The following is a 25,384-nucleotide window of genomic DNA, read 5'->3' on the forward strand; positions in this document are numbered from 1 at the left end:
ATAGAGGTTACCTCTCTTTATGTTGATGATAGTTATATGACCCATATATCTTTCTTCCCTCCTAATGTTTTAACCAAGGCAAGAAAAAGTAAAAGATGCTAAAACATTGTGTGATGTCAATATCAAGCTCATTTGAGACAAGATAATATTTTCACTATAAGATGACGACACACCTCATGGAGATTTCTTCTTGCATTTATGTCATTGACATTGACGTACCTATCTCTCTCATTACCTAGATCACCCATCTCTTTCTTTTATTTAAGTTTTTGACAAGCATGACACCTCAATCTCTCCCTCTCTCTTATCTCTCAATGTCATAATCAAGGCAAGACAAGGAAAAATACACCAAAACATTGTACAAATGTTTGAAAAGAGTCATTGACAAACTCATTTATGGTAAGATAAAGATAAAAGGTGGCCAATTTGTGTGTGCGCGTGTGTGTGCGCGTGCGTGCGTGCGTGTGTGTGTGTGTGTGTGAGAGAGAGAGAGAGAGAGAGAGAGAGAGAGAGAGAGAGAGAGAGAGAGAGAGAGGAGCCAACATGGGAAATGTGAGGTGTTGCAAAGAAGGAAAAGGGAAGTTGCATCCTTTGGTTAGATTACTTAAATCTAGATAGGCGACAATGGCACTAACTTCATGTGTTGAAAATTATGAACCCTACATAAGATAATATTGCGAGAAACAAAGTTCAATGTGATAAGAAATGAGCTCTATGCTTCTTATTGCCAAAAATCTAAACCAATCAATGCATGCCATATTTGTAGACAAGGAATCATGGAGTTCTGAAGTTGCTATGTATGAGGAAAATATAGGTGTCAGCAAATGAGTTTTAGAGAAAATCATATAGGGTTAAGCTCCCACATGTAGGCTTTTTGTAGAATTGCCATGCGCTAACTCCTCAATGAAGCACCCACCACCAGTAAAAACTACTTTGCTTGACCCAATCATTTGATGCTTCAATGCCAATTTTAATACCTTGGTGCTACTTACGAAGTTCTCTTACATGACATTGTGTCCAAATCCCCATTAGGGCCTTGCATTGCAAAGGTATCATCACCGAAACCTTTTACCATGATTTTAACTATTGTACCCAAACCTCCTCAAACTTCCTCCTCTGTTTCCTGAACCTCCAAATTCTTGTCACGTGGCAGCTTTGTGAAACTCTTCCTTAAGATAATATAGAGAAGAGATAATGCCAAGAGACATAGTACTCACACCACCCCATCTTGTGGAGGAAGGGGAAGGGGAGATTGTAACTTGCACCAGTACAAGCCTTCTCCTTGGAAGGAGTTGGCACTACTGCTCTGTTCGAGTCTGAGAACGAGTTCGCTCCATCAGTGACCCCTACCCGAGTTCGCTCATGAATGAGAAAAACAAAAGTTGGCACTGCTTGATTGTCGGCATGCGGGGTGTGAAGTAGTCACAGAGAGAGAGAGAGAGAGAGAGAGAGAGAGAGAGAGAGAGAGAACTGCTCGGTAGGCGAAAACTATATGAAGAGTGCCTCAATATATATTTTGAAGGTACAGAGATGTTGCCAAGTGTTTGTGCACAGTGCGACCCAAAGGCGTAAAGAGCAAAGACACATGGCCCAACGAGAAAGCCAGGAGAAAAAGCCAGTCGCCAGCTCAAATGCGCTAACAATAGGGAGTCGTCCTTAATAACATCGACAATTCCCCTTTCTCTCTCTCTCTCGGGCTAGGGTTTGGGGACTCTGCTTCTTCAAGCGGCTCGCAGGTTGGAGTTTCTAAGGCAATCGTTTCTTCTTCTGCAAGCGATTGTTTCCGCGGTATCTGCGGAAAGCGTTGATCGTGTCGTCGGAAGGTTTCTCCACAGCATTGGAGCGTCCCGTCATGGTTTCGGTTTCATCGATTTAGCATCCAGATTCCCCCCCTTCTTTCGGCGATGGCGATACGCTACTCAATGGTTGCGCGTGGCTCTGTGGTCCTGGCAGAGTACAGCTCCACCCCATCCAATGCCAATACAGTGGCCAGACAGATCCTGGAGAAAATACCCAGTGTTGCAGACAGCCATGTCTCTTACTCCCAAGACCGGTTCATCTTCCATGTTACGAAGGCAGACGGACTCACGTTCCTCTGTATGGCAAACGACACCTTCGGACGTAAGTTGAACCTCCTCCTGTTACAGTACACTATATTTTTCTAAATTTCAAGTACCACATCACTGGCTTGAATGAAAATGCGCTTTTCTCTCCAATTATCTAAAGACTTTACCATTAGGACGATGTGCATTCAAGCCACTATTTACTTTAATGCTAGACAGCGATACTCCAGTCTGTGTTTAGCCTTCACGACAACTATTTTTAAAGCTTTAAGAATACACCATTTTCTTGGATTAAGAATGTCCTTTCTTCATGTTGTTTTAGCTTTACAAGATCACATCTACATGCTGGATATCAACATATTCTTTAGGTTACAAATGAGTCAACCTCTCCAGATAGATGGGGACTACCGCAAATTTAGTCTGTTGATTTCAACAACGACCTGCAATTCCATAATTCATGCTATCATGATACATATCAGGCCTTCTGTAGGTTGCAGGCAGTTGTGTCGCTAGTGGTCAGCAGTGAGATAGGAAGTGTAGAGGCCTCTGTGCTTGTCATAGGTTTTCTTTAACTAATAATCAAAGTGTGTCCTTGGGGCTGGCGATAGTCCTTGTTTGGGTTGATTCATTCATCATTGCACTTTTGGTGTTTTTGTGTCTGAGGGTCCTCTCGGGTGGCTGACCATGATGTAACTCGCTGGGAAATACGTCAAGAATGTCATTTCGTGGACATGCTTCTATCCATTGGCCACTTAGAGGTTGAGTATGTGGCCGGATCTAGGCATCCAATGAGCAGCTCAGCTTAGTGTGGATAGAGTTATCGGGTTATTATTAGACACTATGAATAGGAGTCTAGGCCATAGCCATATTCATTCATTGATCATCATTGAGTCATTGAGAACTCAGGAGTAGTGCTACCAATGAGTATCTCTATTTAGTATTGTATAGATTTCATGTTAGTAATACATGGTAGATTAGCTCATCTTTGAATTGTGTATTGACCATGAAGATTAAGCTGTTTATGCATGGTTTAAGTCTTTGATTAGGTGCTAATCGCAATCAATCAATTCATAAACATGCTTCCGCAAGCACACATGTTACATCGGTATTTGAGCATCCGGTTTTGACGGTAGACTGCAATTTTTTTCTTTCATAAGAACGTGGAGATCAATCGTGAAGAATCCCATCATCATCAACATTTTCACTTAGGTTTGAGTTTTTTTTCATCAAGGCTGGGTTTTGCAAATTTTGTACCAGATAGCTCTTGTGGGTGCAAGGGGCGTTCAGCTGAAGGGCAAGAAAGAGGGGCAAATGCACCAAGTCAAGGGCGGACAGAGCAAGCAAGCAAGGCGGCCTGTTGGTGCTTCAAACACAGCGAGACATGAGTGGAAGAAGTTGCATCAAGGGGGTCTAGTGATGGGCACTCAAAGGCTAGTTCTGGAAGAGCATAAGGGTGGCCAGATTCAGAACAAAATGCAGCCTATGCAGGCTACATCACAGCACACAATAGGCGGCCAGATTTGGCAAAAACGCAGCCTATTAGCCTATTCAGGCTGTAGGATAGCACACAGTAGGTGGCCATATACAGCAGCAAAACGCAGGAGAACGGCGCCTCCAACAGGCTGGCCAGTTCTTGGACGGAGGGGGCAGATAGGGTAGCATTTTATACATCTGGGTATATCTGCTTTCCCTACCCGAACCAATTGGCTGTACCCACTACCCTTCGTATTTGCGTAGCCTCTCTGGAGATAGTGCCTTATGCCATATCTCTTCCTTGCCTCCGGGGAGCCCCTATTTTGTAGAGTGGATTACTTTGGCTTCCTAGGCCAATGCTTCATATGTAGGCAGATGGGACATCTCACTAGAGCTTGTCCTCGGCGTCTAGGAGACTGCCTCCAGTGTCCCCTCTTGGGTCGCAACTCAGATCCTCTTTTGGGGGGTGGAAGGAAAGATGGCCCCCAGGCAGCAGAGCACTAGGCTCCGGCCACGGCCGCCATTGATGCATGAGAGTGGCAGACCACTGGCCCGAGACCTGAGATGGAGCCGCCGGCGCAGAGCGCCAAAGGTGATGCCCCCCCCCCCCAAGTAACGAGTTACGAGTTACCTCAAGGAATCCACCTCCGGTCCCACCTTTATGGAGGTCATTACCTCACCGAGATTCCTCTCCAGGTTCCCAGATTACCGCGAGGCCCTCAGCCCTACTGAGCCATCGGCGGGTCCTTCCTCGCATCCCCAGCCTCCCCCTAGATTCCTCCCCTCTTCCTTGTCCCACCCCTTAGTTGCCCCGTTCCCCCCCACCTTCGTCTTCAACTCTCCCCTTAGCAGCTTCCTTTGATCCGACTCCTTCGGAGCCCCCTCCCAGCCCCCCTCCCCTCCTTTTCCGCCTCTTCGGAGCATTCCCACCGCCCTCCAGCCATGCTAGCCCCGGAGCGGAGGCAGTCGGCGAGTTCAGTCTGCCGCCTGATTCATTGTTTCTCGGAGTTGGTAGAGATGACCATCGCTGCCTCTCCGGTGAGGGCTCTCCCTCCAGAGACCCCCTAGGGTTTTGGGGTAGCCAGTGGATTACAGTTTCTTCCGATGTCTCCCCATCGAAGGAACTGATACGGTGGCTCCCATTCAGATTTGCGTGGTATTTCATCACTCTAGGCCCCCCATGCCAGAGAGTGACGCGATGATTTTCTCCTTGTGTAGCATCGGGGATGGAATGGGATACAGAGTTAGTGTGTCGCCATCCAAGGCAGGCAATCTAGCTCTCTCATCATTTACATGATCTGCGCATCACCAATGTGCTTACCTATCTTTGGCCCTTGGCTCGGATGGAGTTGGGAGGCTTAGGCCACAGAGATCAGGATGGGGAGACGATGTCCTCCAGCTTAGAGGTGCTGCTTTTTGTGTTCCTTCATATCTCAGTACCAGTACCCCTTCCCCCCTCCTATAGTTACCTGCATTGCAATAGGTGGAGCCCAGATTATGCTTATCCCTAGGCTTGGACAGAGTGGCACCATGCCCACCTAGCGCATCTTCACCCGAGGATTGATTGTGATTACTTCCCGTCGAAACCCATGCCCAAGACTCTTTGAGTGGAGGGCGATTCTAATAGTTCCGCCATAGAGATTAGATATGTGGACCTACGAAAATCCTTGACGTTCGGGAGAAGATTCTTAGAAGCAGAGTCCTCAGAGAATTTTGAGTAAAGTGGAAGTTCTTCCCTCTAGAAGACGCCACCTGGGAGAAAGAAGAAGAGTTAGCGAGGATTACCCTCACTTTGCGAGCCGAGGACATCTCGCATTTTTCAAGTGGGAGAGGATGTAAGATTCCTCCTCTCCGTGGATATCAAATAAGCCTCTACTTCAATCCCTTGTAATCATTCTATGATTCTGAATACAACAAAATATCATTTTTCCTTGTTTTGCCTAGTGAGATAAAAAAAATTCTAGAGAGTGGTAAATCAAAATTGGGATATTTTTGGATAAATAAATTCTTCAAATATCAAAAAAATGTTTCCCTGAAACAGAAAATCAAAATAGGTTTTCCAAGGTGCAATTGGAATTAATTAAAATTGTCTCATGGAACACTTAGGGTTTGGGGGGGCCTCAGTGCTTTTAGAGGCGTGGCATCCTAAGAGGAGAGCTTCATAGAGCAGCAATTGCGGACCCATTGATATCCTCTTCCTCTAGGAGCACCATCTTTTAGAGGAGCGTACCCGCCATCGATGCAGGAAGATACTATCATGCAGGAGTCACTTTCTGGTCCCCTCTAGGATGTAGGGGGGAGTGTGTATTTTTGTTTGTGAGCAGCTATTGCCGGTAGTAGTAGGCTCATGTATCATTGACACTGGTCAGGCTGAGTGGGTGACCATGAGGATTGGAGTGGACTGTGTGGGCTTTTTAAATGTTTATGCTTTGAACGCTACAATAGGCAGAGCTACCTTTCGGAGTACAGTTCGTGAGTCTGTAAGCCCAGCGGGGCGGGGCGTGCCGTGCCGTGCCGTGCTGTGACAGACTCAACCACGTACCCAAGAGAGAAAGATATAGAGAGGGGGAGAGAAGGGATTAGGGAACTTTGCACAGTACACCACACTGAGCGGGGAACATGCCCTGCCACCTTTTAGGAATTTATTCAGGAACAATCCACGGGCATGCTAGCCAGGATCAATACAACAATGAATACAAAAGCAAACAAATATGCCGATGTAGTATGTCGATGTCAAGGCACGAGATCTCTGATGCCAAGCACACCACGGCGATGACCCTCAAGAATCTCTCATCGGGCTAGTACTAGATCTAATATCCAAGTCCAAGTCCGAATCCAAAGTTCCGAGTTCCAGTTTCAAATCCAAGTTCGTGTACAAGGTACAAAAGCTTTTGTGTTCAACAACAAAGCTTATTGCCCAAATCGAAGGAGGAGGCAAACCTCAAGAAGTCCACACAGAAAGATGTTGATGTCTCTGTGTAGAAGATGGCGGCTAGAGGAAGCACTAGTGCTGGCAGGTGTTGGAAGCAATAGCTCATGCGCTGGCAACGCTGGATGGTAGCGCTGGCCGGTAGCTGGGGGGTGGCAGATCAGGCGGCGGTGGCACACAAGCGCTAGTGGTCAGCAGGCGTAAGAGTACAGCAGGTGCTTGGTGGCAGTGCTGAATAGGCAGCGATGGCAGCCAGGTAGGAGACGGCAGCCAGGTAGGTGGTGGCTGGCGGTTGTCCTTCAGATGGCACACAACAGGTGTATGGCGCGGCAGCGGGTTCTGATGGTTCAGGTGGCAGTAGGGCTGGCGCAAGTGGCTAGCGCTGGGCAGCACTGGCTGTTGGCTGCAGGCAGCAGCAGCAGCAGAGATGGCTGCGCAGATGCACAGGTGGCTGCTGGTGATGAGGCTGAACAGTATGGCCAGTGCAAGCGTCAAACAAATCAGCCACGTGCAGCAGTGCTAATGGTTGATGGAGGTTCAGCCAAGTGGCGATGGTGTTGACAATGGTGATGATCTTCTTGCTCACTTCCTGACCTGGCTGATGACGATGGAGAAGATGTTGTTCAAGCTTTGATGATAGCTCCAAGTGCTACGAAAGAGGTTCCAACCTTCAACTATGATGAGAAGGGAGAGGTTCAAACCTTTTTATACTTGTAAGAGACCCTACTTTTTGCTAAAAATCCATCATGCTTTTGCTTTGCCTTTTTATGCTTTGCTTTTCCCTTTTTCACTAAATATAAGAAAATATTACTCAACTTTTGATCAGCTTTTTTAAGTTCTTTTATGCTTTGCTTTTCAAACTTTAGGGCCTTACTTTTTGGCCCTGGAGCTGCTTTTTGGAAAAGTGGCTTTTAGCTTTTTCATCTAGCTCAGTCTTCTCTTGCGAGTGTTGAGTTGTGCATCTGGTCTTTCCCCATATCTGTGGTGTCATCTGCTCATCTGGCAACATCTCTATGCCTTATCTTTCACGAACGTCTGTGTTCTTGATGGTACGTCTTCAGGGCTTGTCACAAGTGTTAGATAAAGAAAATAAATGCATATTTACTCTCTGCCAAAACTAGACAGAAGCTAGTCAACAAACAAGTATGCATCATTCGCGTCTACTGGGTACTCCAGGTATTGGCCAGGTAGTCTAGAGCCCAGTGGACTATCACATGCCATAAATCCAAGCATTGTCCACACATCAAAAACAACACACAAAGTGAGAAATTCAAACATACATCAGTATGCAATGCACAAGCAATGATCCTCGTATTCATGGATTGTCCTGTCTAGTTTCATAGGAAACTGTGCTGAGCTATCTGGCTCCTGAGGAACATCGTTTAGACTATCGCTCAAGACTTTTTGGTCATTAAGACCGTCCGAGAGTTCGCTCAAGGCCATCTGGTCACTTGGACCGTCCGAGAATTCGCTCAAGGCCATCTGTCACTAGGACTGCCTGAGAATTCATCAATAGTCATCTGGGCCATTTGGTTGCATTGACCGCCTGACTATGAAATCCAATAGTCATCTGGGCCATTTGGTCGCAATGACCGTCTGATTGTGAAGTCCAAGATATCTGGCATTGTTGTCGCCCAATGGGTCATCTGGCATCGTTGCCTCCCATATACAAATCTCGCTCGGGATTTCAGGCATCGTTGCCACCCAAACTAGAGCATGTCCAAGTAACCATTCTAAGTAGAATAATGATCAATTCCAGTCCAATATATATACAATGAAGAGCACTAGAGCTACAATCCCTCCGTCTTGAATCTGTCTTGATCGCAAGACGTCCATATGTGTACTTCAAATACATCTGGACGAACCACTTCTTCATAAGCTCGTAGTATATCTGGATAATCCTTGAAGTACTTCTCTGGCATCCATTTCACATCCAATAGTGAATAATTCTTGAATTCCAAGAGGAACTTTCTGACCATTGTCTTTCCTCTTTTCCCTTGGTGGATCCTTCAATACAGGCTTCTCTGGGGGTAGCCATGTACATGGTTTCCATAAGTTGTCATGGAAGGCATTATATATCCTCCAATGATCTGAAAGGTCCATATACCCGTTAGCAGTCATCTCCTGTCTGTACACTATGTCACACTATGTCAGGGCCTCTGTTGTGGGTGTGCCCGCCCAGTTTTGGTGTTTCCCCATTTTTCCTCACTTCCATGTATTTTTTCCCATTTTTTGCTTGGTGTGGGAGGCTGTCTTCTTCCTGTCGGCTGTATCAGATGCTGGCCGATTGGATCTTGTGCCCCCACTTGCTGTCCAGCCTTGGTCGAGTGCCCTTATGCTGGCTGACTAGGTTTTGTGCTGGTCGTGGGCATCTGGGCTGCTGTCGGCTGTTTTAGTGTTGACTGGCCAGCAGCCTGGGGCCATATAAAATGGCCCCTTGCCCCCCACACTTGTCATTCAGCATTCCAGGATTTATTGGTGTATATATAGCAGAGTTACACTATCTTCTCTCTCTTGCATCTGTGTATTGCTCTCTACAGTAGTTGTCTTCATTTCCGCTATGCATTTTGACATGGTATCAGAGCCCCAAGTGGCTTGAAGCTTGGAGACAGTGCGACGTCGAGGGTTTACTGATTTAGGTGCTGCTTAGAGACTGTTTTGGGCTGTACGGGACTTGGAGATCGGGTAGAAGGCGGCCATCATCATTGGACAACCACCTTGCATTCAATTTGCAGTCTCTTCTTCTTCTTTTTTCCCACCCACCCTCCCTTCACAAGACCTTGTGAACCCTTGAGATGGCAGATTTGCTTGAGATGGTTGAGAAGCACGTGAAGATCCCGATCCCCACGTTCTCGGTGGACCGCCAGTTGGATGGGAACCACTACGGCATATGGAAGGTAATGATGGAATCTGTTTTGGAGTCTTATGACTTGGTTGATTTCATTGTTGTTGGGGTTCCACGGCCAGAGTTGGAGGAAGGGGAGCGAAAATGGAACAGAAGTGTGGGCATGGTGGTGGGCATGGTGGTTGCTGAGCAAAAATATTAAATGATTCACATTTGGGGTGCCCGGACAGAGATAATGATGTGTGGACATCTCCAGGTGTGAAGGGGGGAACAAGAACATTAATGTTTTAATGTTTTATTCATGGGTTGCCCCTAGGCCTTAGTGGCCCCTAGGGAACTTTAATGTTTATTAAAGTTGGGGCCCTAGGACAATTTTGGAGAGAGGCCACTCCCCTTTTGGAGTTACACGCCTCTCTCATCTCTGTCTCTCTCTAGCTTTTTGGGAGTCGTGCAAGTTTGCAAGCGTGGAGAAGAGGGGAAGGCTGGTCGACTGGTTTTTGCTGCTGTGTGTGAGAAGACCAAGCTGTTTAGACAGGCCGTACAGAGCTGTACGACAGCAAGTACAGGTGTACGGACTGCTGCAAGTACAGGGTACAGTACGGCTGCTGCAGGTTCTGCTGCAGGTACAGGCGGCGCAGGTCAGCCGGCTGCTGCTTTGCTGTTGGCTAGTACAGGTGAAGCCATCAGGGAACCGTACAGCAGGTACAGGCGGCTGTACGACTGCTGACGGGCGGCTTGTTGCAGGTACGGAACTGGACTAGCTGGTACAGTCGGGTACAGCAGGTGAACATGCAGACTTTGGCGTGCGCAGCACAGTCCGTACAGTTCTGTACGGACAGATTTAGTCAGGTGCTGTGGTCTTGTACGGACGGGTGCAGAGTGTCAAGAACTGTATTGTCCAGCAGGTACAGGTGGCAGCAGCTGCAGGTGTAGAGACTGTACAGACAGTTGCAGGCAGTGCTGTATCAGAGCTTATTGGGTGCATCAGACAGGTGGTTGCAAGAAGGCAAGTACAAACTGGTACGATTGACTTCACGAGTGCAGAACCACGGGCTGATTTGGTAAGCTCTGAACTTGTTCATCTGTCTTTCTTTCCATTGGCTTATGTCTGCTGCAGAGTTGTGCTATTTGGCCCCTTGTGAGAGGAGGGGTAGGGCAGATTGAAAGGGTGGAAACAGAGATTGGACAGTGGATGTATGTTTGTGCTGAGTTGTGGAACCATGTACATGAGATATGCCAGATGTGTGCTCAAGGTTGTCCTGCTGAATGGTCTTGGCTGATCAGAGGGAAGCACAGAGTGTTGCTTTTGTGGGACACAGATCTGTGTGTGAATCCTCTGTGCTAAGAGGTATTGTGGGCTGCTAGATTGGACATACAGGTGTATTCTCCTGGCTGGTTTTGTTGTACGCAGCTTTACATCTTTTTGAAATTGAATAAAGAAATACCGCAAGGGGCGCCAAGCTTTGGGGCCAACAAGTGTCGGTTTTATTTCAGATTTGGGGCACTCTAGCTCCAATCAAATTTGTTTTTATATCTGGACTACAAGTGGAAGGGTGACTGCTAGTCTACCGCACCTTGGTTTCTACCAGAGGCCGGTTTCAAGGTTCCGTTGCCGGGACCTATCATCAACTTTCTTAAGGGGGTGAGCTCGTGGTTGACTCGAGGAAAGTCATCGCTGAAAAATTCAGCAACATGTCTGATACAGAAGATGAATATTTTTATCATGAAGAGGAAGAGCAAGAGACTTCTCCTGAGAGAAATGAATCCGAGGATATTCTTGCAGGAGAACAGGCTGTAGATGATGAGCAATATGAGGATGTAACACAGCCAGAAGATGTGCCTAGTAAAGAGGAAGATGATGCTCAGTTTAAAAATCGTTTGGCTGGTGTTATGGATGTGTTTATGCAGCTCACACAAAGTGAGAAGTTTGCTGAATTTATGAGATCCCGTACAAAGCCTGAAAAGAAGAAGAAGAAGGTGCGTTCTAAGAACCTTCCTCAGGGTCATAGTGGTGCCTTACCATAGGATCCATCTTTTGGACAGTTTCCGAACATGCAGCATGCTTATGGTGCTAACTCTGAGAGTTCCTTCTTTGGACAGCCATCTATTCCTCAGCAGACTATGCATCCAGGCTATTTTGGTGGTGGCTCGGTGTTCCAATCTATGACTGGGGGTTATCCTCAGGGAGGCATGTGTATGCCAGGGACTTTTGGAGCTAATTTTCAGCCTGGAATGCAGGGGAATATGTATGGTGGTATGCAGTTCGGAATGCAAGGAAACATGTTTGGGAGCATGCAACCTGGAATGCAAGCAAATATGTATGGTGGCATGCAGCCCGGTATGCATAATGGAATGTTTGGAAACATGGCTGGAATGTATGGCATGCCAGGTGTGGGAGTTGGTTATGTTGACCCTATGATGGGCATGAATGTTGGGGGTAGCAATCTTGTGAAGCCACTTCCATACGACAATCTAACGCCTATGGGTAAGGCGAAGGATTATAAGGAAGGGGGAGCTGCTGTGAAATTTGATACATTCAGTGGGGCCAAAGATAAGTTAAAGGCACTAACCTTTTTACAGCGATTTGATGCTGCTTTTTCTGGGGGTAATTACACGGAGTCCTCTAAAGTGAGAAAAGCTGCGACTTTTCTCAAAGGCAATGTATTGCAGTGGTGGTCTACTCTTCTTCTGCAGGGCATAGCACCAACTACTTGGGTACAATTTAAACAGGTGTTCTCTTCCGTATGACTCACATCTACATTTGAGGTGGATGTTATGACTGCATGGCACAAGTTGTTTGCTTCAAATTGTGAAAATTTGGAAGATTATAACAAGAAGTTTTGGGAAGCTTTACTCCCAGTTACTTCTTACCGTGCAGTGCCTTTGTCTGAGCAGGTAGAGAAGTATTGTTGTGGGCTGCCCAAGGAAGTGCGTGACTATTGTATCAAGACTCGAGTAACGAACATGTCACAGATGATAGAGAATGCTATGACAGCTAATGCGTTACTCACAGGAGGTTCATCTGGATTTAAAGGCAGTAAGAACTTGAGCAAGAAATCTGAAAAGTCTGGGCATGCTTCGCGTGATGCTAAAGGGTCTACAGAGACGCGGTATAAGAAGTTGCCAATGTCCAAGAGAACTTCTGAGGCGAGACAGACTTTGAGAGATGCTTGGAAATGTTTTTACTGTACTGAAGAGGGACATATGTCATTTAATTGTCCCAAGAGAAAGTCCCAAAAGGACTCTGACAATAAAGGAGAGCCCAAGTCAAAGAAACCAAAACCTTCTGCAGGGTTAGTTCCTGATCTTGTTGGGGAACAGCCAGGTGGTGAAGAGACAGAGTTGTGCAGGGCATGGGGCAAAGTGAGAGATCAAAATGCCTTGATATTCTTTGACACAGGTGCTAGAGCCAACTTTATTTCACCGGATTTGGCTGGCCGATTGGGGATTCGTGCAGAGGAGATGGGGCCGTTATATGAGGCTAACATGGCTTGTCCAGGGTATGCAGAACCCGTTACTCCTATCATTGGGAAGCTCAGGCTTCATTTGCAGGGTTGTGTGTACAGCGAAGAGTTTTTCATCATGCCACTTGATGGATGTGATGTTTTGTTGGGTATGCCATGGTGCCACAGAGTACATGCGGTGGTGGACACATACAATAGGAAGATCACTCTGACTCATAGAGGGAAAGAACATGTTTTGGATGTAAAACTTAAAGGGGAATCTGTTCCTATTGTATCAGCTTCGGCAATTTCATCAGTAATGAAAAAGCATCTTTCCGCGTACCTGATTTATGTAAAGGATGCACAAGATGATGAGTCTAAGTCTAATTTGTCTATGTTAGATAAGGACAGGACTGATTTCTTATGTGGGTTCCAAGATTGTTTTTCCGAGTCATTGCCAGGGAAACGTCCTCTGGAGAGGCCAGAAGATCATGCCATTGATCTAATTCCTGGTAGTGCTCCACCAAATAGACCGCCGTACCGTGTTAGTGAAGAAGAAATTATGAGTCAGGTACAGGAGCTTTTGAATAAAGGGTTGATACAGTCTAGCTCATCACCCTTTTGCTCACCTGTACTCTTAGTGCAAAAGAAGGATGGTTCTTGGCGCATGTGTATTGATTACAGGGCGCTGAACAAGAATACCATCAAGAATCGATTCCCCATACCGAGGATCGATGACATTTTGGACCGCTTACAGGGCTCCACAGTCTTTAGTCGTATTGTCTTGAAAAGCGGGTATCATCAGATACGTATTAGACCCGAGGATGTTCATAAGACAGCATTTCGAACCACGTTTGGGTTGTATGAGTTCTTGGTTATGCCCTTTGGTTTGACAAATGCACCTGCCACATTTAACAGAATGATGGACAGGATTTTCAGGCCTCATAGAGCGTTTGTGGACACATTCTTTGATGATATGATTGTGCATTCACAAACTGAGGAAGAGCATAGAAGGCATTTGGCCATTGTGTTTGCAGAACTCAGGAACCATAGGCTGGTTATTAATGGCAAGAAGAGTGAGTTCTTTTTGCAAGAGATACATTTCTTGGGGCATATTGTGTCTAAGCATGGAGTCCGTATGGATCTAGTGAAGGTGGAAGCAATTCTTAATTGGCCAGATTTGAGGACCGTGCATGATGTACGCAGCTTTCTAGGATTGTGTTCCTATTACAGGCGGTACATACGGTATTTTGCTGAAATTGCTTCGCCCCTTCATGCCTTAACAAAGAAGGCAACTCCGTTTAGATGGGCTGATCGGGAAATTACAGCCTTCAAAAAGCTCAAAGAAAAGCTTACTTCGGATCCAGTATTGGTGTTACCGGACCTCCGAAAGGCTTTTGTTGTCCAGTGTGATGCATGTGGAAGTAGCATTGGGGTAGTTGTCATGTGCATCACAGATGCCATGGACATGCTCAGGGCTAGATCCAGAAGAGGCAGCCAGATAAAGACTAGGAACCAGATAAAGTCAGGATGATGGAGCACAGAACTCAGAGCACCTCTGCAGTGCAGACTGAAGCAAGGCTTGGAGAAAGAACCAAAGGGATGCTGTCGGCTGACATCAGCATGGTCAAAGAGCTGTCGGCAGCATACTGGAGTGGTCGGCTGAGCCAGCAGATAAGGGCAGCAAGCAGGCGCCAAAGTCAGGACCAGTCGGCTGATTTAATAAGCATTTAATGCTTTTAGAACTGGCCGACCAGCAGTCGGCCAGCTCCTATCTTGTCCAAGAGGGCTATAAAAGGCACCAAGTGCTCCATGTTTTACTCATTCCACCCACTAGGGGTGTGGGTCACTTAGAGGTCCCATAGGGGACAGAATTTAGGGTTAGGAACCTTTTTATGAAGGCAGCCCATGGCTGTACAGATTTGTACCTTTTTTTGTACATAGTATATACTGAAATTCCAGCACTTCTCACTCTCTCTCTCTACTCTCTCTCTACCTGCGTTTTTGCATCAGATGGTGCGTTTTGCATCAGGTCTTCAAGAGTGTTTAGGGCTGAAAGAAGACTTCCCAGAGCTTCCGCGCGTTACATTGGTATCAGAGCATCAGGCTCAGCAAAGCTAAACACTGATTCAGTCCCAGATGATGGTGTACAGGTCCAAGGTACAGGAAAGTACACGGATTCGAAGCCCAAGGCGGGAACACAGATCGGGAAGAACTCCCAGGAGGTTTGTTGGTGGTGTTCCACAGTGCCAGATGGGGATGGCAGTTCCGTGAGCCAGATGGGTTCTAAGGGAACGGTCCCAAGGGAGGTTGATCCTCCAAGGGTGATGTGAGAGTGCCAGACTCAGTTCCAGGAACGAAGACCAAGACGGTGTTCAGAGTCAGGGCAGGAATGGATTGTGGACTAGAGGAAGACCAGATGCATAGATCTTCATCAGAGACAGAGTGGTTTGGAGAACAGAACGGATTTTCAGAGAAAAAAGGTTTGCCAGGGATGGATGATGACAGAGGGACTTCGGAACAGGATTGGGATGATGACAGTCATCCAAGAGCAAGTTGGATTCCCGTCATCAAGTTTAGCAGAGGGGGATGTCATGTGCATCACAGATGCCATGGACATGCTCAGGGCTAGATCCAGAAGAGGCAGCCAGATAAAGACTAGGAACCAGATAAAGTCAGGATGATGGAGCACAGAACTCAGAGCACCTCTGCAGTGCAGACTGAAGCAAGGCTTGGAGAAAGAACCAAAGGGATGCTGTCGGCTGACATCAGCATGGTCAAAGAGCTGTCGGCAGCATACTGGAGTGGTCGGCTGAGCCAGCAGATAAGGGCAGCAAGCAGGCGCCAAAGTCAGGACCAGTCGGCTGATTTAATAAGCATTTAATGCTTTTAGAACTGGCCGACCAGCAGTCGGCCAGCTCCTATCTTGTCCAAGAGGGCTATAAAAGGCACCAAGTGCTCCATGTTTTACTCATTCCACCCACTAGGGGTGTGGGTCACTTAGAGGTCCCATAGGGGACAGAATTTAGGGTTAGGAACCTTTTTATGAAGGCAGCCCATGGCTGTACAGATTTGTACCTTTTTTTGTACATAGTATATACTGAAATTCCAGCACTTCTCACTCTCTCTCTCTACTCTCTCTCTACCTGCGTTTTTGCATCAGATGGTGCGTTTTGCATCAGGTCTTCAAGAGTGTTTAGGGCTGAAAGAAGACTTCCCAGAGCTTCCGCGCGTTACAGTAGTTCTCATGCAGGAGAGACATGTGATAGCCTATGAGAGTAGAATATTGCAAGATGCCGAGAAGCATTTACAGGTTTATGAGAAAGAAATGTTGGCTGTAATCCATGCTCTTTCTACATGGAAACACTATTTGCTTGGGGCTGATTTCACTGTGCAGACAGATCATCAGACCTTGCGTTATTTCCTCACGCAAACTAAGCTTTCAAAGAAGCATATGCGATGGGCAAACTTTTTGTCTATGTTTCACTTCCAGATTGTGCATGTGGAAGGCAAAAAGAATGTAGTGGTAGATGCTTTGTCACGCAAGCCACAGGTCTCAGCAGTTTCACTTGCTTATCATCATGAGCTTGATGAAATGAAAGAGCAGTATGCCCATGATGAGGACTTTGGCAGGGTGTATGATCAGATGTCTGAAGGTCAGCGACATGAGCACTATACTCTCAGAGATGGATTTTTATTGATGCATGGCAGACTGTGTGTTACCAGGCCATTGCGACTCAAGGTTATGATTGAAAGTCATGCTCCACCGTATGCAGGTCATAGAGGTATTGACGCCACCGTAAAAGCAGTGGAGACTTTCTTTTATTGGCCAACCTTGAGAAGAGATGTTGATGCCTTTGTTAGGCAATGCATCGTATGTCAGAAGGTAAAGTTTGACCGTCAAAAGACACCAGGGTTACTACAGCCTTTACCTATTCCAGATAGACCTTGGGAGAGCATTGCCATGGATTTTATATTTGATCTTCCACAGACACAAACGGGCAATGATGGCATTTGGACTATCATATGCAGGTTCAGTAACCAGGCTCATTTCATTCCCGTGCGTAAGACGATCAAAGTGGATCATATGGTGAAGTTGTTCATGGCGAATATCTTCAAGTATCATGGCTTGCCTACGTCTATCATTAGTGACCGTGATCCACGGATGATGAGTTTGTTCTGGAGAGGGTTGTTTGACAACATGGGTACAACTCTCAAGTTTTCATCGTCATTTCATCCACAAACAGATGGTCAGTCGGAAGAGGCTAACTCTACAGTGTTAGATCTTCTCAAGTGTTATGTGTCAGAGCACAAGCAACAATGGGAAAAGTATCTTCCTTTGGTGGAGTTTGCATATAACAACACTGTCCGTACCTCGACGGGCAAGGCGCCTTTTGAGATTGTGGAAGGAAGGAAGAAGGTACCACCTATTTTGCACACAAAGGATAAGATCTTTGAGGTTGATCAGTATGTGGAGAGTATGGATGAAGCTTATCGGAGAGTTAAGTTGGCACTGCAGAAAACTCAGCAGAAGCAAAAGAAAGCCGCAGACCGTCACAGACGTGCTTTAGAGTTTGCATTGGGTGATTGGGTTCTTTTGCGATTTGAAAAGGCTAGACTCAAGAAGATGAAGGGTAAAGAGCGCTTTCTATAGGCATTGAAGCAAATGGTGGCAAGCCTAGAGTGGGCATCTTGGCCTACTTCAAAGGTAGCATTGGGGCAACTTTGTTTCACCACTATCATACATGATGATTTTGGGCCTAAAGTGAAGCATCTTCTTATTATTTGCTTGCCAATTATAAATCTCTTGCACTTGGTGGATGGAGATATATTGTACATGGGAAAGATGTACGAGAGCAGTGGATTGGATGATTGAAAACATCAGATAGATTAGGCTAGGCTTCAGGAGTTGGAGGAACTTGTTGTTGGCAGATAGAACTAGTACTATTCTCCACTCCATAGTACTGCATGTGAGTTGGACCTTGAGTTTCAACACAAGGGAAGGCATCAACATGCAGATGGCGAAATAGTTTGGGGTTGGAATTGTGCACTTGAGAGGTTGATCAGTTCTCCTGAGCAACGTCGAATTGTGAAGGACCAACTTGCAAGCTATCGAGGAAAGGAGGCATGTTTGGATGGGGCAGTGCTCAAGGTGGCAGGTAATCTTAAGGCTTTTAAGATTGTAAAATACAATGAACATTGCAAATCTCTTGCTATGAATATAGCGCTTATCGTTGTATATTTCTTCAATTTCAGGTTCTATGTTGGTGCTGTAATTTGGTGGGAGGACTGTGGAGCTGATTCTCCTCAACTCCAAAACTTGGCCATTCGAGTATAGAGCCAAGTTTGCTCTTGCTCGACATTGGAGTGATTGTGGAGCACCTTTAGCCACATCCACACAAAGAAGAGAAACCGGCTTGGAACTCAAAAAGCAGATGATCTCGTCTTTGTTAATACAAACTTGCATTTGCAACAAGGATGAAGCAAAGTATACCCGGGATTTATACGTCAACTTTCACAAGTCTAATATGAAGCAAGCGTATACCTGGGATTTATACATCATCTTTCACAAGTCCGATGAAGATGTTGGTACAGTTCAGGAGGTTTTGGAGGCGGAAGACAACGAGCCTACGAGGCTCAAGAAAGTTCTCCAAAGTAATAAAAGCACATACTCCTGCTTGCGTGAGTCGGTAGATTGGGACCCAATCTGGTGTCGTCTCTGCTCTCTCTCTCTCTCTCTCTCTTCAGCTATACCTCTTGTGTATAAAGATAAAAGTTGATTGCTTCATGCTCACTAACATAAGGTGTAAAGGTCTTGCTGTGGGTTACACGATCAAACCAGCTGCATGTTACAGATAGTTCATTTCACAGATTTCAGCCTGCCTTTTCTCATTCTCATATTAAAGCAACTAAGCCGCAAAAGGTGAGAGAGGGGGGGGGGGGGGTTCGCCATGTCGATGAATGTCACATGCACGCTTGTGCCATGGCTAATCTCCAGCATGAACAACATAATCCCTGATTAATATAGCAATTAGGACAGCATTTAGAGCATCATCATCATCAGCAGTAGCAGTATCTTCATCAGTATCATCATTAGCATCATCATCATCATCATCAGCAGCATCAGCATCATCTTCATAAGCATGAAGAAGGGCATGAGTACCCAGTCGGCAGCCTCCAGAGAGCAGTCGGGCAGCCAGCAGGAGACTCAGTCAGTAGGCGGCCAGATGTTAGTCAGTTGACCAGCAGGTGTGGGCAAGCATTGCAGCATTTATCAGAGCATGTCATGAATATATTTGTCCAAGGCTGGCCGACCAGCACCCCTTGCATATATATAAGCCTAAAGTCATCATTCAGCATAATACATTGAGTCATTCATCATTCTAAGAAGTAGAAGTTAGCATCTAGCATGTAGAAGGGGCCAGATGTCTCCCATTTGGGGTTGACCAAGGGCCTAAATCATGTACAACCATTCGGTAACTTTTTGTAGCATATGAATAAAGAAAACCTTGATACCAACCATCTCTCTCTTCTTCTCTCTCCTTCGTCTTAATCATGTTTAATTAGCATCTTATTCTTAATCAGGCTTAGGGCTATGGATCAATACAGCAAGGCTTCCGCGCATGCAACAATGAATGTTTTGAATTTTGCTTCTTGTTTAAATTGATTCAGTGCTTAATCTATTTGATTGTTTTCACGCAATTTGGCAATACCTGGCATAGCAAAAGTTTCGATACTTGAACCTTAGCTTGATAACTAAAACTTCAACCATTCACTGCTTAGATAATGGAACCTTTGCTAGCTATTGAACCTTCACTGGTTAGATAATGGAACCTTTGCTAGATAACTAAAACTTGGCCGGATAATTTAACCTTCACCTGTCAATCATGCACATGGGAGATTGACACTCATCAAAACTGAGCAAGACACAATAGAGAAGGAGAGAGAGATGTAATCTATTGTATATTGCAAAAGATGCTATATCTGCAATGATGAACTAGGACCTTAGATCTTGCTTATGCATACCTATCTACTGATTCATACAAAGATGATTCACAACATCTTGGTTGCTGCTACCCTTGGCTCTCTAGCGCTTGGTCTTGGCTTGGGAACTTGTGTATCCGAATGCTCAAGCACAGCCCTTGGCCTACATTTATATAGGGAATTGGTAGCAAGTTGATTAGGGCTTTTATGACCCGCCAAGTTAAGGTGTTGCCTGGGCCATGAGCCAAAAATTCATCCAAAGGTCTTTTCTTGTGTTCTTATTGTGCTCAAACTATTGGTCCATATCATGGACACCTCTGGGCGCCTATTGGGCTAAGCTGCCCAAAATGAGCCATACTCTGCCCCGTACTTTTCGTAGAAGGTAGTAGGTAGCATCCTCGCGGGTGATGCACGGGACTAGTCAGCACTCATTTGATAGTTAACCTTGGCATAGGGGGGAACAAATGCTATGAGTGACAAGTTGGCCAACAAGCACTTCACAAAAGTTGTAGAGATTTACATCAACCCCCCTATTTTGTCCCCCTGAAGCTGCAACCCAAGGAGTCAATAGAGTCGAGTGGAGGTGCCGCCAAACATTAAAAAGGGATCCAAATGTGGATCGATTCTTGATGATATATAGGATATGATGACCACACATTACATTTGTGTACAAGCCACACAGTTTTGCAGGGAAGAGAAGCTGTACTCACACTCTTCCTCAAGTTCGTGGACGTACTTGTTCATGGAGCCATGAAATGTTGCTATTTGTATAGTTAAAGTTGAGCATGTTAGATTTTTACTAATCGCATTGATTCTTTGGCACCCTGATGTGAATAAGAGAGGTAGAGTCAAGTTTTGTGAAAGATAAAAGTATAAGAAGCAAGAAATGTTTATGTCGACAATGCTTAGCAAAGGCAGGATTGGTTTTCTTATATATTTGCATATATGACCCTTTCTGTGCAAATGTGTTGTGATAAGTGGTGGCTTGGTTCACTCCCAAGGATGGTGCCTTGAGTGCCTTATGAAGGGTTCCGGTTGTAAATACAGTTGTTTGCGTTGGGCAGGTCGTATACCTTTTGCATTTTTGGAGGATATCCGCTCTAGATTCATGAAAGCCTATGGACGGACATCACACACAGCTCTTGCTTATGCAATGAACGATGAGTTTTCAAGAGTTCTTAATCAGCAGATGGAGTTTTACTCAAATGATCCAAATGCTGATAAGATAAACCGCATGAAAGGCGAGATCAGTCAGGTAAATGCCTTTTAGGATGCCATGTCTCCTCTCTTTAGTAGGCATGCATTTTGTTTGAACTCTATATTAAGGAAATTGCACCAACTTTATCTACTCAGGAGGCTGGTCACACAACCACTCACAGCAAGGGCTTATTTAGGCCACCCATGTCAGGGAATTATGAAGAGTCTTGGTCGTGTAGCATGGGAGTGGAATGTTGTGTAACCAGCCTCAAAGTGTGTTTGAGAGTGAATTTCCTCTTGTGCACTCTACTTCAAGATGCATATTAATGGGATTTTTCTGAATAAAGAAACTCAAAAACATACATCTTTAAAGTCATACATTACTGCCAGCTGCAGCTGCTTATTTTGATACACAGAGTTCCTCCCTCAGGTTTGTTTGGCACTACACGCAGATGTGTGTAAGGAGAGTATATATTGTATTGTGGAGCGGCAGTGGAGCAGGTCTGTTTCCAGCAGCCGCTGGTATTTCTTTTGTGAGCACTCATGCTCTGACTCCTATATTTATTTAGACTATTCACAAGGTGCATGTAGCAATGAGGTTGGTGCTGTGCTGCAAAAGCATGACCATTCAGTCACCTACAGATGCATGAATCTGTGATGCCGTGGACCAGAGATGTGGGATGCTAGACAAACAAATGTTTTAGGCATGAACAAGACCATGATCACCATGTTGGGGTTTCATTGCAGTCAGCACGCCAGCCTTCAACAGTTGGTATGCACACTATCTGGCAGTCAGTTTGCGATTGTGACATCCAGCATCTGCCAGTAGCCATCATGCACTTTACATTGTAGTTTTCACCCTCCGGTTTTCTTTTCGGAGAGAGATTTTATTCCTACACTCACCCACAGGTGTGTGGGCCCTCCCCTCACACCCTTACACTAGAACGCTTCATGAGGGTGGCAAGCGAGCATCGAACCCCGGGTGCTTAATCACATGCCTCGTTGACAACAGCCTGCAGATTTCTTGCAGCAAGTAGGGGTTGGGAGTGCCAAAAGGTGCAGTCTTCTGTTGGGGGTTCTGTAAAACGCTCAGCCCTCCATGCAAATAACCTTTTACAATCAGCAGCAGAAAATGCACACTTGTTGGCTACTCGGTTATGTGGTTGCCGAGATGCTCATTGAATTTCACTCTTAGGACTCATATGGATTGTTGTGAGTACACTTTTTGTTAGGAAGTTCTGCGGGTGTCCTTAGCAATCTGTAATATTTGCTTAGAGAACAGCCCAAAAAATAGTGGGAAAAAGTTCTGTAGGTTCCAAAAACCGACCGCTCACGACATGAGAAAACAGGAGATAACCACGCTTTAGGCGAGAAAATCCTGGAGAAAGCATGCAAAAACATGAACTACTTCTGCTCCATGCATGAGAGGCGAAGGCCCGGCGGCTGAGTATCCACACAACTGGCTGCTTTCAATCAATTTCATCACGCACTGAGGACAAGTGGTCTTTGGCCTTGCTTTTAGGATTTTCTCTTTAAAAACTAAGCCATTGTTGTTTAGATGTGCTTTAAAAATAACTGATCCCCACTTATAGCTTATGCTTTAAATTTAAAGCCTTCCATCCCCCCTCATGTTGGTCACCAGACGAGGTCTTGAGATGGATTTGCAATCCTATGAGGCTCTGACATATCTTGCCTCCATTGTCATGGGTGTTTTCTCAGCATACGTCACAGTTCGCACCTATTTTCTTTTTTATTGTGCTTTCATAAGGTTATAAGGGATGCAGTATACATCTCCCACCAGAGTACTTATCATTGGTCTCATGGCCGTGATGATGCTGATATAACATCCCCCCTTGTCCCCATTCCCCCTTCTCCCCCTTCCTCCTCCTTTCTCTCTCCTTCTTGTGCTAAGGCAGGCCCCTTATATTTAAGTCTCTTGCGTTTTTTTTTTGGGGGGGGCTGGGGGGGTTTTGTGTTTCAGGTTCGAAATGTCATGATAGAGAACATAGACAAGGTGTTGGAGCGAGGTGACAGATTGGAGTTGCTTGTAGATAAAACAGCGAACATTCAAAATAAGGCATTCCGCTTCCGGAAGCAAACACGCCAGTTTCGCAGTGCTATATGGTGGAAGAACGTCAAACTTGCGTAAGTTTGCCCTTTTTGATTGATATTCACATGCTTTCATGGACAAGGTTTATAGTAACCATGCATCCAAATAGTTTGTATACAATGACTCTCATTATGGAGGTTGATGTGGTGAGCATGATTCGACCTGAATGAGTTAAATTTTTTGTTTTGCAGGTGTGCATTAATCATTCTTATTTTGATAGTTATTTATATCGTGTTGGCAATTGTTTGCCATGGCGTCACACTGCCATCATGCCGTTGATTGCCAGCCCTTCCAAAATTGGTTGTGAGTCTTCAAATTTGTGTTGTGACATTATGTTGCTTTCATTTCATCAAGCTTTTTGACCTGGATGGTTTGCTGTTTTGTCCATGGAGCCGACGAGTGGTAAGTGATCCTACCAGTCAAGCACAACTTGTGCTATTTCTTAAACCAACATTTTGGCTTTTTGAGCTGCATTTTGTATTTTTGGCATTTGCTTCCAATTTTTTCACATTTTACTTTTGCTTAGCTTGTTGCTAGTACAGATCATTGTGTTACATTGAGTAAAAGCTTTACATGGTATTGTGTTGTAGCAAACAACAAGGTATTTGATTAGTGCTATGTTGAGTCTGGCAACTTTTTGTCTGGTAATGGTAAGTGGCATGCTTTCATTAAAGGATCAGTGTCAAGAGTGGACACACGGATGCTTTCTTGCAAGCAGAGTCTGGGATGCATATGCTCCTCAGTTAACGAGAGAAACATAGTGCACTTCAAAATACAAATCTGGCCATCTTGCTTTCATTTATGAGCATGAATGACCATGTTTCCATGAAACTTGTGCGGAAGCTTTTGTATGTGGTTTCCCCCCCCCACCCAAAAAAAGGGAAGAAAAAACCCAATCTTTTGCGCATGCGCATGTGTACACACACACACACACAAACAAACAAACAAACAAACAAACAAAATTTGAAGTAGTTTTCAATTTTAGTAGTGTGGAGCTTTTGCACATGATTATCACTCGTATAATCAATGCTAAGAGTTTTGTATAATCAATACTGAGGTATGTAGAATTTCACTCTCTTGAATAGTGAGGTTGAAAACATAAAGTTGAGATCTGGACTTTGTCGGCTGGTAAGCATGATGGTCACCATCTAAGTTTTGATCTTATGAGCACACAACCAAAGGAATCCACCATTACTGTATAAGTCATAGCCACGTTTTTTGAGATTTTATACTCTTATTAGGGTGGTCCTTTGCATAGTTGTACTAGAATTTGTTCAGTATTCCATTGCTATTTTCTTGATATAAACAAATTTGCAAAATTGGCCAGTCTCAAGCTTATTCAATAAGGAAGATTCACCTTTCTTCATGTGATGCAATGGATTGATGTGTGTGAAAGAGTAGGTTGCTCTTAAATAAAAAATTGGATAACCTTGAGGCACCTAGGGAGCTCATTATGGTATTACCAACATTACCAAATTTACAAGCCCTTTTTAAGAATAAGAACACAAATAAAAGAAATGCCTTGGTTGTCTTTATAACCAAATTGAAAGCTGTAATGGAATGAAGGTGATTGAAATTGTTGACACTACCACAAAGCTTTCTAGTTTTGCTTCGCATAATCGTCCATAATGTTTTGCAACTCGTGTATGTGTGCATACACATGACACTATCTTCTCGACATGATTTGATCGACCATTAAGTATGAAAAAGCGAATTGAATGGGGATGAAATTGTATACAACAAAACTAAAACTATATAGGGAGTATACAAACAATCCTAAGTGTAGCACCTCTTTTGCATTCGTATGATAAAAGCCCATGGTTAGAACCAATAAAATGTGTTGGCTATGGAAGCTTCATTAGAGGGGTAGGCATGTGATGCCGTTTAATGAATGGTTAAAGAATGCTTTCTTTTCCCTGGTTCAAAAAAAAAAGTAATTTGTCTCTCTTCCTACTTAGCCATTATTTTTACACATATTTGATGTGTCAGCACACATTGTGCTCATGGGATAGTTTTGCACTCTTGTTAGCAAAAAAGTGTTGTGGTTTAACCGATCATTATCTTTTCCACCTTTTTTAAAAGCCAAACCTTGTGGTTCTATAAATTTTTTTGGCTTGAACATACAAAAAGGACTCTCATTGTCCTTTTCACAAACACTTTCAATCCCAAAATAAAATCACGTTACACAAAGTTTTAACTTATTTTCTTTAATAGACTTTAAAATGCGGGTAGAGAGAGAGAGAGAGAGAGAGAGAGAGAGAGAGTTATATTAGACGTGAGGGGAAACCTGAGCCTATCCTAAACATGGGTTATACAGAGGAGAAACGTATGTATCATGGC

At 44.9% G+C, this 25,384-nt stretch overlaps 1 protein-coding gene across 1 annotated transcript; it reads left to right on the plus strand.

The window, feature by feature from the left end:
- The first annotated feature begins 1,558 nt into the window (after positions 1–1,558).
- Positions 1,559–23,717, plus strand: LOC147604119 (vesicle-associated membrane protein 711-like). The gene is made up of 4 exons (XM_086795502.1): positions 1,559–2,121; positions 20,802–20,992; positions 22,916–23,079; positions 23,236–23,717. The coding sequence occupies exons 1-4, from the start codon at positions 1,905–1,907 to the stop codon at positions 23,321–23,323; spliced, it is 660 nt and encodes a 219-aa protein (XP_086651628.1). The 5' UTR covers positions 1,559–1,904; the 3' UTR covers positions 23,324–23,717.
- The last annotated feature ends 1,667 nt before the right edge of the window (positions 23,718–25,384 follow it).

The sequence above is a fragment of the Cibotium barometz genome, chromosome 62, assembly GCF_041138505.1.
Source record: "Cibotium barometz isolate CiBa-2024 chromosome 62, ASM4113850v1, whole genome shotgun sequence".
Classification (NCBI taxonomy): domain Eukaryota; kingdom Viridiplantae; phylum Streptophyta; class Polypodiopsida; order Cyatheales; family Cibotiaceae; genus Cibotium; species Cibotium barometz.

What these genes read in the sequence shown, in the direction of transcription:
- LOC147604119 (XM_086795502.1), top strand. Translation starts at nt 1,905, where the DNA reads ATGGCGATACGCTACTCAATGGTTGCGCGTGGCTCTGTGGTCCTGGCA. An exon ending in GGCAAACGACACCTTCGGAC is followed by an intron (nt 2,122 to 20,801) that starts GTAAGTTGAACC and finishes TGCGTTGGGCAG; the next exon opens with GTCGTATACCTTTTGCATTT. An exon ending in TGAAAGGCGAGATCAGTCAG is followed by an intron (nt 20,993 to 22,915) that starts GTAAATGCCTTT and finishes TTTGTGTTTCAG; the next exon opens with GTTCGAAATGTCATGATAGA.